The following is a 15,375-nucleotide window of genomic DNA, read 5'->3' as shown; positions in this document are numbered from 1 at the left end:
TTTTAAATTCTTTCATATGCCATTAGTTATGGGTCTCTTCACACTTTTGTAGTGGTAAAGGATTGCTTTCATCAGGGATAGATCTGAGGCAATATATTTATATGCATGTTTTCAATAAATTATAGAGTGATTTAGCTATAAGACTTCAGTTTAATTTTAAGGAGACATTTCAGCTAAATCATTGTGCATCACACTGAAAATTTTATCCCATTTAGTTTGGGACAGTCAGTATGTATTGAGGAATCAGTACTTATTGTGAATCAATGTTGTGGATATATTTGTGCCTGAGTGTGGTGATGTTTTTTTCACTAGCATAATGTACAGTCTGGCTTTATTTCTCTGTTGAAATATTCATTGGCAAATCTTGTGAAACTGAATCAAACAGTTTAAACTAAGTTAAATAACACTTTATTTGTTCCATCATACTGTCAGTTTCTGATCTGTCAGTGATCTTATATACTATATTGTCACTTTGAAATGAATTAAAAACCCCAAACCCCACAAAATGAAAACAGAATGTTTAGTTTTAACCATTATCCTGCAACGCTGACAACTCCAAAATTGCACCACTGAGTTAGTGTGTGAAATCAGAGTGAAATTTGACTTTGAATAAAACTGGAATTGACTAATCTGCTAACTCTACATTTCATACAACTTGGACAATGAAATCAAATGACATAAATCAAAAGAAATGGCATCAGCCCTCAAAAAATTTACACAAGATCTCCCAGTCAGAGTGAAAAGTACACCTCTACCTCGATATAACACTGTCCTCGGGAGCCAAAAAATCTTACCATGATATAGGTGAAACTGCGTTATATTGAACTTGCTTTGATCCACCGGAGGGCGCAGCCCTGCCCTCCCCCGAGCACTGCTTTACAGCGTTATATCCGAATTCGTGTTATATCTGGTCGCGTTATATCGAGGTAGCAGTGTATTTTTTTCCTCCTCCACTCTCCTAAAGGAATAAAATAACTGCAAGCAGTTAATTGGATTATATTATAATGTCAATCAATTTTCGATTCAAGACAACTTAAAAAAAAAAGAAACTTACAACATTCGTTGCTTTAGATTTTCTTTCCCTTCATGGCTTCACTCACTTTCACTGTTTTCTTATATCCTGTCATGGTGCATCTTTTCTTGGGCTGTCTTCACTGTTTGCTCTTTCTTTTTTGGTATATTGTCTTTACCTCTTACACTATGTAATCTTTCTCCAGTCTGTCTCTACTCCATTTACTCTCCCACTGCACACACATCTTCTCACCTTGCAGATAAGCCTTGGTGATTTTACCAGTCACTAGAAGCTAGAGGACTAAATGTTCTGGCCCAAGATTGATTGATAGGCTGGTGCCACTATTCAGGTACAATGACTAGGTAAGAACCTATTACTGTTCCTGGGCCTTGCTTTGCAGCTTCATCTTTTGTAAGAGTTGCTAGCTAGTAGGTGTCGGGCGTCTCAACTTGGAGACCCCAAATTTCCTCTGCTTCCCAAGTCCCTCTCCTTCCCCCCCTCAAATTCTCTCGCTGTATAAAGGGAGAAGGAACATGCTCTTGCTGTTCCTCTTCCCTTTCCAGACCCCGCTGCTGGTCTCCATATTCTGCTCCTTCCCAAGCCTGAGGATCCTCCTGTGTAGTGACTAGCTTCAGTACCTTCCTCTGCTGCTGCTCCTTCTAGTTTTCAAGAGCAGCACTAGAATGAAACTGACCATGGTTCTGAACACAGCAGCAAAAACTGACCAGACTTTGGTTAGTTACAGTCTTCTGAAACTTGAGAAACTGAGGGTACGTCTACACTTATTTCCTTGTTCGGCGGCAGGCAATCGATCTTCTGGGATCGATCCCGGAAGTGCTCGCCGTCGACGCCAGTACTCCAGCTCGGCGAGAGGAGTACGCGGCATCGACGGGGGAGCCTGCCTGCCGCGTCTGGACCTGCGGTAAGTTCGGACTAAGGTACTTCGAATTCAGCTACGTTATTAACGTAGCTGAATTTGCGTACCTGAGTCCGAAGTGGGGGGTTAGTGTGGACCAGGCCTTATTAGAAGCAGTGGGGATGCTGGAGTATTGCCTGTAGACAAGTAAGATGGCACTGCATCAGATAACACTTGGTTCGTGTTTAAAAGATTATTTTTTGCATTCATAAGGACCAGAAAACTTTTTTCTTTAATTTTTTTTTTTTTTTTTTTTTTTGCACTAGCTTGGGGAAACTTTATATTTGCAATGGGTGAGTAGATTTTTCATTCTCTATGAAAAGTAAATATCTTAAAGTCTTTGGAGCTCAATTTCTCAGCAACATATATTGCCTCCATGGTTGCATGGTCATTTGATACTAAATGAGGTGTTTGACTTTCTAGCAGTTTTTATTCTGAGCTGAGAATATCCTGCTTATTTGGTAATGGCAGTACTCATGGCTGTGCCAGAAATTGGAATAATCCATTGTATTTGGTTTGATATTTCACGTGTTGGCTATTATCTATCAGATCTTTTATATTAGTTGTTCTCAGGCAACTGGTAGGCAGAGTACTATTAGTTATTACTCTTTCCCATCATACTACAGGATTAGACTAGAATTGTGCCAGGTCTTTATACATACAAAACATTAAACTCCTTCCGCTTTCTAAAAATGACTGATTTTACTGGGAACATAACTATTTCTTTTCAGTGAGTAGATAGTCTACTATCCATGTCATAGAACATCAAATACTCAATGCTTGATTCTTCTGAGCCATCCATTTGGAAAATATAGAGAGGTATTGAAAGCAAGATGATGCTACTATCATCACATGTTTCTGGAAGTCAAACAGTAAATTTGCAACAAAAGTAATTGTACATTCTTGGTATATTGTCAACAGTAGTTAGACATGTACAATGAGATCTTGTTAATTAGTTTTATCTATAGCATAGAGCTTTTGGTATTTTAATATTTTAGTTAGTTCATAGTGATATTTTATAGTTGAGTGTGATGAGCATAATAAACTACATGTGAGTTGGTTATGGTATAGAGAGGACTCAGGAAAAGTTGTGAAATTTGTCTTTTGATTATAGTCATTCAGTGCAATAAAGTTTGTTTGCTTTGTTGACTTCATAAAAACTGTCTTAAATTCTTCTGCTCACTTTTCCTTGTGCAGCTTCTATTTTTCTCTTGCTTTTTGTAAAAGTTCTTGTTTAATTATTTCCTTGTCATCCCCATCTCCAGCCCTGAAATTTCCTTTTGAGCCACTCATTTTTGACTGTGTTGGCAAAAGTTAATAATTGCCTAAACCAAAAAGTTTGTTTAATTTACACATGAAATTTAAGATTTCTTTGCTACTTAGAATTAGTGTACATTTCAGTAATTTTACAGCACTTGCAGCTCTCTGGAGTCGTTAGCCACGTGACAGCGTACTTTCCTGACTTTTGCATATATTTACACATGTAGAATATTAAATATATAATGTGATGGGTTACTCAGCTAACAAAGTTATCTCGGTCTGCAGAAAATTAATAGTATATCCCAATAAAAACCTCCAAAATGATAAATATCTCATATCACAGCCTTAATTAACGTTAATGGGGGAAAATATACATTGAGAGGAAAATAGACTTTTTTATATTTCTTAAAAGATAAAATCCAGAAAAAGTATGAGTTGCCTTTAAAAACTATGTTCATTCAAGTTTAAAGAGCGTTTCTGTACCACTTGTATTTGTGATCCTTTAAATGCATAAGTTAAGGGAACCAGAAGACACTAGCCATCAAAATGATTGAATGAATAAATATATACACACACCTCTACCCCGATATAACGCTGTCCTCGGGAGCCAAAAAATCTTACTGCGTTATAGGTGAAACTGCATTATATCGAACTTGCTTTGATCCACCGGAGTGCATAGCCCCGCCCCCCAGAGCACTGCTTTACAGCATTATATCCGAATTCATGTTATATCGGGTCGCGTTATATCGGGGTAGTTGTATATAAAAGTAGTTTTAGGTTTAAAGGTTTGTGTGTATATATATATATATATCTATTTGTCAGGCCTCAGATCTGTAGTACTAAGTGTGAACTGTGGTTATAAATTATTAAAATAGCTAATGTAGCCTCACTGCAAGTTCTTGGGACTGACTGGAGAAGGGTGAACTTGAGTGCCCGGTATTCAGTGAGGATATTGATATAGGCATCTCAGAAACTTGGTAATATGATGATGATCAATGGGACCCTGTAATACCAGGGTACAGTATATATAGGAATGACAGAATAGTTTGTGCTGGTGCGGGTGGAGGGTGGCACTATATGTGAAAGAATGCATGGAGTCAAATATAATAAAAATCTTAAATGAATCAAACTGTACCATAGAATCTCTATGGATAGAAATTCCATGCTAAGAGTATATCAGTAAGAATATACTACCAACCAGCTGACTAGGATGGTGATGGTGTGAAATGCTCTGGGAGATTAGGAAGGCTATAAGAATAGAAAACTCAATAATTATGTGGGATTTCAGCTATTCCCATATTGACTGGGTACATGTCATTTTAGGACAGGATGCTGAGATTAAGTTTCTAGACACCATTAATGACTGCTTCATGGAGCAGCTAGTCCTGAAACCCACAAAGAGAGAGGCAATTTTTGATCCTAAGTGGAACACATGATCTGGTCCCAGAAGTGAATATAGCTGAACTGCTTGATAATCGTGACCATAATATAATTAAATTTAACATCCTTCTGGGAGGGAAAGTTTCAAAGTCCATCACACTAGCATTTAACTTCAGAAGGGGAACTACTTAAAAATTAGGATGCTAGTTAAACAGAAGAGAAAAGGTACAGTCACAAGAATGAAATGCCAGCAAGCTGCATAAAAACTTTTTTAAAAATACCACATAGAGACTCAAATTAAATATATACCCCAAATTAAAAAAACATAGTAAGAGGACCAAAACAGTTCCACCATGAGTGAACAACAGAGTAAAAGAAGTGGTTAGAGGCAAAAAGGCATCCTTGAAAAACTGGAAGTCAAATCCTACTGAGGAAAATAGAAAGGAGCATAAACTCTGGCAAGTCAAGTGTCAAAGTATAATTAGGCAGGCCAAAAAAGAATTTGAAGAGCAACTAGGCAAAGACTCAAAAACTAGCAGCAATTTTTTTTAAGTACTTCAGAAGCAGGAAACTTGCCAAACAGTCAGTGGGGCCACTGGATGATTGAGTGCTAAAGGAGCACTCAAGGAAAACCAGGCTGTTGCAGAGAAGCTAAATGAATTCTTTGCATCTGTCTTCACTATAGGGGATGTGAGAGAGATTCTGCCACATGAGCTATTATTTTTATGTGGCAAATCTGATTAACTGTCTCATTGAGGTGTCAGTACAGGTGGTTTTGAAACAAACTAATACATTAAACAGTAATAAGTCAGCAGGACCGGAGGTATTCACCCAAGAGTTCTGAAGGAACTCCAGTATGAAATTGCACAGCTACTTAAGCGTGGTATGTAGCCTAACACTTAAATCAGCTTCTGTCTTAGATGACTGGAGAATAACTAATGTGATGCCGATTTTTAAAAAAGTTTCAGAGGCGATCCTGGCAATTACACGCCAGTAAGCTTAACTTCACAGTACCAGGCAAATTGGTTGAAACTGTATTAAAGAACAGAATTATCAGACTCATAGATGAACATGATTTGTTGGGGAAGAGTCAACATGACTTTTAAAGGGAAGTCATGCCTCACCAACCTATTAGAATTCTTTGAGGAGGTCAACAAACATGGAAAAAAGTGATATAGTGTACTTGGACTTTCAGAAAGACTATGACTAGGTCCCTTACCAAAGGCAAATAAGCAAAGTATGCAGTCATGGGATAAGAGGGAAGGCCCTTGCATGGATCAGTAACTGGTTAAAAGACAGGAAATAAAGGGTAGGAATAAATGCTCAGTTTTCAGAATGGAGAGAGGTAAATAGTGGTGTCCCCTAGGGAGCTGTACTGGGACCAGGGCTGTTCAAAATATTCGTAAATGATCTGGAAAAAGGGATGGCAAAATTTGCAGATGATACAAAATTACTCAAGACAGAGAAGTCCAAAGCAGACCGCAGAGTTACAAAGGGATCTCACAAAACAGGGATCTCAACAAAATGGCAGATGAAATTCAATGTTGATTAATGCACTTTGAGCAACATAATCCCAACTATATATATAAAATGATGTGATCTAATTTAGTTGTTACCACTCAAGAAAGAAATCTTGGAGTCATTGTGGATATTGCTCTGAAAACATCTGCTCAGCATGCAGCAGCCGTCAAAAAAGATAACAATGTTAGGAATCATTAGGAAAGAGATAGGTATTAAGACAGAAAATATAATGCCACTATATGAATCCATGGCACACCCACACAGTGAATACTGCATGCTGTTTTGCTCACCCTATCTCAAAAAAGATATATTAGAATTGGGAAAGGTATGGAGAAGAGCAACAAACATGATTAGGGGTATGGAATGGCTTACATATGAGTGGGGAGATTAAAAAGACGGGTACTGTGGAACTTGGAAAAGAGAGAACTAAGGGGGGGTATTATAGAGGTCTATGAAATTATGAATGGTGCGGAGAAAGTGACTAGCACTTTCTTATTTACACCTTCACATTACACAGAAAGTAGGGATCACCCAATGAAATTATTGGGCATCATGTTTAAAATAAACAATAGGAAGTACTACTTCACACAGTGCACAGTCAACCTGTGGAATTTGTTTCTGGGGCACGATGCGAAGGCCAAAACTATAACTAGGTTAAAAAAAGAATTAGATAAATTCATGGTGTATAGGTCCATCAATGGCTGTTAACCAAGATGATCAGGGATGCAACCCTATGTTCTGGGTGTCCTAAGCATCTAGCTGCCAGAAGCTGGGTGTAAATGGATGACTGGGGATAGATCACTTGATGATTGCCCTGTTCTATTAATTTCCTCTGAAGCAGCTGGCATTGGCCACTGTTGGAAGTCAGTTTTCTGGGCTAGATGGACCATTGGTCTTACCCAGTATGGCCATTCCTGTGAATTGTGCCTTTTCTGTGGCATAGGTTTTGAGTCAAGATAAGATCTGTCATGTAGGCACTGGGAAGAGCTGTGTTTTTCCTTTTAAGAAAATCTTATGGAATGCTTTAGCAAAGCTATATTGAGCACTGTAGTTAATAGTTGTCATTTGAAATATTCCAACACTGGAGAATTGTGTGTGAAATTAGTTCAAACTACTTGCTGATTTGTGCACTTTCTCCATGCAGACTCACTCCAAATCTTCCCCACCACCACCAGGCAACAGGAGCAGAACATCTTCACTTACAGAACAATCTGATGAAGGCACTTTAACACCAGACAAAGAGGTCAGTTCAGAGCTCTGTTTTCTTTTCATAAACTTTTTATCTGTAGCATATTACAAAATATCTAAGTGTATAATCATATTTATCACTTTACACAATACCTTTTTATCTAAGAAGGGGGAGGGATAGGTCAGTGGTTTGAGCATTGGACTGCTAAACCCAGGGTTGTGAGTTCAATCCTTGAGGGGGCCACTTAGGGATCTAGGGCAAAATCAATACTTAGTCCTGCTAGTGAAGGCAGGGGGTTGGACTCAATGACCCTTCAGGGTCCCTTCCAGTTCTAGGAGATAGGTATATCTCCATTTATTAAAAAAAAAAAATTATTAAGAACTCTTTATTAGTATTCTCAACACCTCATCTGTATATACAAATTAAACTCTGCATTTTTAATATCGGTAAAGCAGGGCTTCCTAAACTTTTCAAGCTGATAACACTTCAAGGCTGAGAAATGTTGTGACCTTTTCCATGACTTCTAACCATAAGCAGGTGAGGTTTTGTAATTATAAATGAAGTAACTGAAATGTCAAAAAGTGAGCTGTAATTGTGAAGGAGATGCATTTTTATATACACTCCTCCATCACACTGAATTGAGCTGGTCTTGCTGATGAGGTTGAATTGGGGAAATAATCTCAGTTTTGATCAGTGGACAATTACAATATTTCATTTTTATCACAACCACCAAAGAGAAACCTGGCTTAATGGTACATGGAGGAAAATGGCCTAGTCAGTGCTGCTGAGTCCATAGGTTCTTGAGTTGGAGGGGTTGTTGCCAACTTATTTGCATCATTAGATCATCAAGAAAATAGTCCCACAGCTAAATCTGATGTTTCCCTAAAAGATGCTGACTTACAAATTTGTGATGGTTCCTGCCTGATTCATTGGTTCCCTCAATGAAGCCTGAAACAAGAGGAAATTACTGCAAATTTCCTTTGTGCTTGGAAAGACTAATTTAAAAGTTTTCCGATTAGTTTGTTTACCTCACTGAATATAGATAGAACAATCCACTGCTGTTCCTAGAGAGAATTTCAGTTCATATGTGCTTCAAAATGTCAGCAACCAGTGCCATCCAAGCTAAATTATTAAAGATATCAAGGGGAGTTTTGTAATCATTCAGGGAAAACTGTACTTCTGCTCTTCATGCAGACTATTCAAGTAGCACATTACCTCGTGAGAGCCACCTCACTCCCACATGAAAGAGGAATTGTTGGCAACTGGAACCCATGTCATCGATGACTAGCGCAAAAAGTAGAGAATCTGTTGGCTGACTTCTTATTAATTAATTTCATTACTCAGCAGCTTTGAATGACTGACACCCGTTTTCAGACAGTTTCTTAATAGGAGCTTGACAGTATATGTGTATGAAAGAGTGAAAGCATAAGGCATGAGTTGTGGTGATGTTATTTATTTGTGTGACCAGCTTACTAATTTTCCAGTCTTTGACAACTTTATATGGTTCTTGTAATACCTTTAATTTTCTTGTTTAGTTGTGGCACAACTTTATAAACAAGTAAGCCCTCTTCAATATAACTATCAGAAACCTATTAATGATGGGGCAACCAAAGTGGGGATGTTGGGCATCCAAAGATAGGGATAATCCCTAGGATATATTATGTATTCTAAACTGAATACAGTTTCAAGGAGCCCTGTAATTTTTCAACACCTTGAAGTTATTTCCCTGATGTTATTTATCTTATTCTATAGCACTGCTGAATTCTTGTTCCCCTTTCTTCTAACATCTCTGTACAATGGAGAGAAGAATGTGGATGAAAGTTGAATAACCTTTCTAAGAAATAACACCTTGTTGCTTTACTGAAGTTAGAAATTAAGTTAAAAAAATCAACAAAAATTGAAGATTAATCAAAGTTAATCCCTTTACTGGCTTGAACCCTCTTCCTATCTCAAATTCATGCTCTTCATCCCTCACTCTTTAGGCTCTGCACAACTATTTCTCTGCCTCCATCTGTACCCATCTCCTACAGCACCTTCTCTGCTATACATTACTCGCATCCAAAGAAGCTTATGTCTACACTGCAGTTAAACACCCACAGCTGGCCTGTGTCAGTAGATTCGGGATCACAGGGCTGTAAAATTGCGGTGTAGATGTTTTGGACTTCATAAGGAGGAAGAGTCCCAGAGCTTGGGATCCAGCCTGAGCCCATAAGTCTACACTGCAATTTTACTGCCCCGCAGCCTGAGTCTCGAAGCCCAAGTTGACTGACATGGGCCAGCTGTGGGTATTTAATTGCAGTATACACATACCTTCAGTTACCTGCTGTCTTGTCTTTTTTGCCCACCTTTGACTTCATGTCTTCTGTTAGGCTGCTCTTTATGCTTGGAACAGTATCCGGTTAATGTTCACCAGCCATCCTACCTTTCCTTTAGAAAAACTCTTAAGACAAATTTCTTCCTTGAATCGGCCTAGCTTGTAAAAATCTGTAGCCCACTTTAGGTCTAATCTGTTTTGTGTTGTGTTTATTACATATCTGTACACTTTTTTTTATACAGCAATTCTCTGGAGCTGGGACTCACTTATTTGACACATTGTACAATGTTGTGTACAGTGCCATGACAATTTAAAAAATAAAGATGGGCCTAAACCAAAACTTAGAACTGATGTTAAGGTATATGTCCAAATTTTGCACCTTGAGCCCATCTCTTAAAAATAATTGAAAATGAAAGCCTCCTTATAGAAAAGTTATTTTTAAAAAATATACATACACTGTCTGGCTTGTAATGTGTTCTCTGATTCATTTCAATGCTACTTGCAACATTAAGATTGTTCTTAATAGAACATAGAGTCCATCTTGCTGTACTTCATTTAATCAATGTTGCCTTTGACCTTTTTCTCCAGTCTGCACAGTAACGCACACACTCTACAGACAAATAGGAGAATCAAAGGCAGCCCACAGGATGTGCCAAGTTGCATTACCCATGCTCTAAATACAGTGGTTAAGTCTGGGAAGAGGCACAGAAGCAAGTTAAGCTATTTTTTGTGTTTGTTTAGGCAGGGAGGGGGAGAAGGGGAAATAGGACAAAGAGACGGGAAACAAAGAGGACCATAAGGGGGCTCAGGTATACGATTGTCTCTCAGCCTAGAAATTCTCATAGCAACTCTGTTGTGAAGCATATTCTGTAATTAGAAATGCAGAAAGTAGAACAGTTGAAAAGAGATAATAAATCTCCGAGATTTATTTAGAACCATTCTTCTTAATATTACATGTAAATAAGTTTCTCTGTAATAATGTATATTAAAGAAGTTATCTCAATCAAGACATTAAAATTCATTTAAATATTCATTTTTATGAAACATGATTAACAAGAAAACAAGCTCGTATATTTATTTTCATTTTAAGTGTAATTGGACCAGATATTCATAGAATACAGTTTAAGTAGTAGCTTTTATTCTTAATCACATGACTGAAGAATTAGACCAAATTGTACAATTAGTTTTTGAACACACATGCCTGCCTTGGCATGTTTTTCAAGCAACATTTTAGTTTGGCCAAATTGGGTGCTTCTCTTTAGAAAAGAATTGTCAGTGGAGTGTTATTGTAGCTAAATATAATAGTCAAAATACATATAGTAGCATCTGGAGATTACTTTAAAGGAACTTTGTCAGCTAAAATATCTCTTTGCAATACATGGGTCTTAAAATATATTACTAATATCTTAGATTATTGGGAATTGTCTACATTTTAAGATATTGTTCACTATACTTATTCTTTGTTTTGCATTTCTCTGATTTAAAAATGAAAATCAATGAATTAAGTGTCAGTGTTATTTCACCCACCTTGTCTCTCTGATATCCTGGGACCAGCACAGTTAAAATTGTTTGCAGTGTTGTTGTATTTCTAGTCAGTTTAACTTACAGGTTCTCAGTGCTGCAGTGTTCAACTTGCAAACCGTGCATGGGAATGTTTTTATTTAAAACTTCAAATTTTTTGAATCATGGAAATATTTCCAATGTTCACAGGTTTTGTGACAACTTCTTTTGAAGAAATATCTTAAATGTTGAGAGAAATGTAGATAGTCCCTTTGTAACAAATGATACTTTTATATAAAGCGTTCTTTAATATTGTACTCTTACATTCCACTTAGTTTGAAGGGATTTTAAGTCTGAGATAATGTTTTGAAATTTTGAAAGATTTGCATACTTGACCAACCACACATTTTTGGAGAGATTTTTACTTTCTGGTGGTTAGTTCCCTTTCCTTTTCAGCCTCCCATTTGGTTAGAGTAGTGGTTTTCAACCTGTGGTCTGGGGGTCTGCAGACTGTCTAAGATTTTCAAGGGAGTCCGGTCCGCCATTTGAAATTTTTTAGGGGTCCACAAATGGAAAAAGGTTGAAAACGACTGGGTTAGAGGGAAGAATTGGCTCACTCTGGATACAGTCATCATTGCAGAGCAGTTTATGATGGTCTAAGGATCTCAGCCTGGCTTTCAGGATGTGTTTTGGAAGTAAGTGATGTCCCTTTTTCTCCCAGCCAAGGAATCTTGCAAATTTCGTGTAGAGTGTAGAAATAAAGCTAAGCCACCACACCTGTGCTTATGCATTTTATTTTAGAGTTGCAAGATGTTTGTGTTGGCATATAATTTTTTAATATTATAATAGGTTTTAGATTAACTGCAGTCTTTCCCAAGGTGGTCTAATAAGAAAGTAAGACAAATGAAACTGGCCTTTCCAATCTAACAAAGACACTTCATCTTAATACCCTTGCTAATGCTGCTACTTCAGTTCATTCGTGCTCTGCTTCATCTGAAGTGCTTCTAATAGACATTGTCATGCATGGATACTAGGTGCTCATATATAACTGTTTTTCCTGTCAAATGGGTAAGTAAAATATCTGAAAATGTTGAGGGATATGTAACCTGGTATTTGTTTGAAACCTAACAATGTACACTTTTGGCAGTTATACAGACATGCTTAGATTGCACACTATAGCACAGGGGTAGGCAACCTATGGCACGTGTGCCGAAGGTGGCAAGCGACCTGATTTTCAGTGGCACTCACACTGCCCGGGTCCTGGCCACCCGTCCGGAGGGCTCTGCATTTTAATTTAATTTTAAATGAAGTTTCTTAAACATTTTAAAAACCTTATTTACTTTACATACAACAATAGTTTAGTTATATATTATAGACTTATAGAAAAAGACCTTCTAAAACGTTACAATGTATTACTGGCACACAAAACTTTAAATTAGAGTGAATAAATGAAGACTCAGCACACCACTTGTGAAAGGTTGCTGACCCCTGCTATAGCAGAAACAACAAACCAGAAAAAGGCTGTTCTTGATACAGATGTTTACTCTTTCTGAAATAGAATGCAAAACAAATATACACCCTTCTGTTTTATTGCAGAAGAAACCCTGGATGTATAGATCTTGACTTGCTTGACAACTTGCTTTTTATATTTCCAACAAGCTCAAGAGTTGTCTCTGTATATGTTAGCTGGAGGGCACTTATGTCTTGGAGATAGGTCTCAATGAGAAAATGTGTCTGGTGGGAAGCAGTTCTTACTTATTATGTCATTTGTTTTCCCTTTTGTGGCTTGCCTTTAGAAGGTTTTATCTGTAATGTTATTGCTTTGTTTGAAGGTATGTCAGATCGATTCCTATCCTACAGTTAGGCCATAAATATGACAGTCAAGACACTTGATGTGCTATTGTTAACGTTAGATCTTTACGTTTAAGCCCACTGCTAATATTTCAAAATATTATTTTTGAAGTTCATTGTTAGCAGTTAACCGGTCATTCTTACGATCTACTCTTTAGTTATTTTAATTTTTAAATCTCTACTCATTAGAGGTTTTCCTTCAGAAAATGGTTTTGTAATTTAGTTTTTTGAATTTTTTTAGTCCCTACAGGAGTACTACATATAATTAGAAATTGGACATTTTTCCTTTGGGCTGTACTTCAAACATGACTTTTACCTGATTTATATAGAAAGCAAACAAAACCATTGTCATTAACAGTGGTTTTCAAAAGCATCTATCATAATAGTAATGTCTAATTGTTTTCTTAAAAATCAATGCTGAAGAAAAAAATTATTACAGTATTTTGAATACTAAACTACAGTGAATTTCCAGTGCAAGGCTTAATGATGTGATTGTGACTAATATGAAGAAAGGGGTTGTAGTGATTTGTATAGTAGATTACATCCGAAAACTGAGTCAAGAACCTTAGAATTAAGAACATTAAAGTTGCTAAGTCAAACATCAGCAAGTTAGAAAATGCTGGAATTAAAGCTCCCCATGCAAAACTTAATTTGTATGAGTGTGTGTTATGATAGTTTATCTGCATTTCCTACACACCTGTGGTAGAGCCAGGAACAGAACCTAGCTATCCTGGGTCCTAGTCCAGTGCCTCAAACACAAGTAAACATTGTTATAACCCTGAATGAGTTCCATCTAGTAGTCACTAACGAGGTCGCTGAACATGGATCCACCTGCTGTATCCCCATGCTCTTAAGCTTTCTGTGCACAGTTTAGGCACTTGCTCACTGCCAAGTGCAGAGCCAGTGTTTGACACCCCTCTTGGACATGGGGACTCCTCAGACGAACTACCTAGGCCCAGAAACTAAAGCCAGCTCTCTCAAGCCTCCCCATAGCCCTTGCATGCTCTCAGAGTTCCACCAAAGCTGTGGAGCTTCCAGTACACAAAGGGACTATGTGACAGTGAAAGAAAGTAACACATAGACTGTACAATGGAATTTGTAAACTGATCACACTTTACTCGCATACAGAAAACAGGAGAGATATATAGGGTGACCAAACTTCCCTGTGCTGAATATGGGACACCTAGTAAAATTACTCATATTGAAGCCAGTTCAACGGCAATCAATCAGAACTATGCAGTACAAATGTTCAAATTAACATCAAGTTGGCTGTGTCCCTGTTTAAAAGAAATACTGTGTAGTAAGATAAATAAAAAGAATCTAATCTTTAAGGGATTAGGGTTTATATGGGGAGAGGTGTCACACACACTCCCGTACACTTCTCTCACGGAGGGGGGAGGGAGGGTGACCAACCAACCCCATGGTCTCCGCCCTCCATGCCTGGGCCCCCAGGATGGACCCACCTCTCCTGGCACCTAGTGTCACATTTTCCCGAGGCAACGCATCCGCATCCGGGGGAGAGAGACGCATGCCAGGGTCACATGCCTCCCCTCCCCAGATTTCTGACAGGGTTCACACCAGAATGGGGCCAGCAGCAGCCTTTTGTCACTGTGCAGGAGGGAAGGGATTGGAGCTGCTTCCATTGGGGTAGGGAGGGGGAGGGAATGACCTGGCTTTCTTTCCCCCTTCCCCCGCTCCCCTGTGGCTGGAAGCAGCTTGTCCCTTCCTGCCTGCACAGTGTTGAAAGGCAGCTAACACCTCCAGGCTGCTGCTAGCCACCAACATAACCCAGCCGCCTCCTGTCCCTCAGCTACAGCGCATGCAGGAAGGGGTTAAGCCGTAAGGATGCATTGTGCACCAGGGCCCAGAGAACTTGACTGCAGGGGCTTCAGCGAACCCAGCCAAAGAGGTGGCTCAGCAGGGGAGGGTGCCTAGGGGATGGAGCAGCCCCATGTTCTTTGGGAGCAGGACCCAGGGCAGGGACGTGGGGGGTGAAGAGGGTGCAAAGTCCATGCCCGAAGGACTGTTGTGAAGCCTGCAGGGTCGGAGCGCAAACAGGCTGGAAATAGTTCCCTTGCTGCCACTCCAGAGCTTAGCTGAGGGGCAGAGAGGCTTCCCTGTGCCAGCGCTCTGTGGGGCATTGGCACATGAAGGGCTCAGTTCTGCCCGGCCAGTGCCCTGAGCCAGAGAGTTGTGGGCTTTCCTGGGGCGCTGGCCTAGCCAGAGGCAGTGAGGGAAGGAAGGAGCCTGCCAGCCAGGCTGGTGGTGAGCTGAGCACTCCTACCAGGGACTGGTTCTCCACACTGAGCTGGGAGCAGGATGCACCCTGCTGGGTTGGGGGGCGATAAGGAGCAGTAGAGCTGGAGGAGGGATGGGAGGGGCTAAGCAGGGAGAGGACAGCAAGAGGGAGACCACGTAAAGGGCCAGTGGGT

The 15,375-nt window shown here is 39.2% G+C and overlaps 1 protein-coding gene across 4 annotated transcripts in view; it reads left to right on the top strand.

Annotated features, from left to right (window-relative positions):
• GOLGA4 (golgin A4) overlaps positions 1–15,375 on the top strand; it is a 116,614-nt gene that overhangs the window by 3,374 nt on the left and 97,865 nt on the right. For 3 of the 4 annotated variants that reach the window (XM_054019384.1, XM_054019383.1, XM_054019385.1), the window contains exon 2: positions 7,234–7,332. In XM_054019384.1, coding sequence (XP_053875359.1) covers positions 7,234–7,332 — 99 coding nt within the window. Of the gene's footprint in view, positions 1–7,233; positions 7,333–7,779; positions 7,816–15,375 lie in introns of those variants that run through there. The other variant, XM_054019386.1, reaches the window with a different exon arrangement.

This window comes from Malaclemys terrapin, chromosome 2, assembly GCF_027887155.1.
Source record: "Malaclemys terrapin pileata isolate rMalTer1 chromosome 2, rMalTer1.hap1, whole genome shotgun sequence".
Classification (NCBI taxonomy): domain Eukaryota; kingdom Metazoa; phylum Chordata; order Testudines; family Emydidae; genus Malaclemys; species Malaclemys terrapin.
Note: the sequence above shows the minus strand (reverse complement) of the source record. Positions and strands in the feature narration are given on the sequence as shown.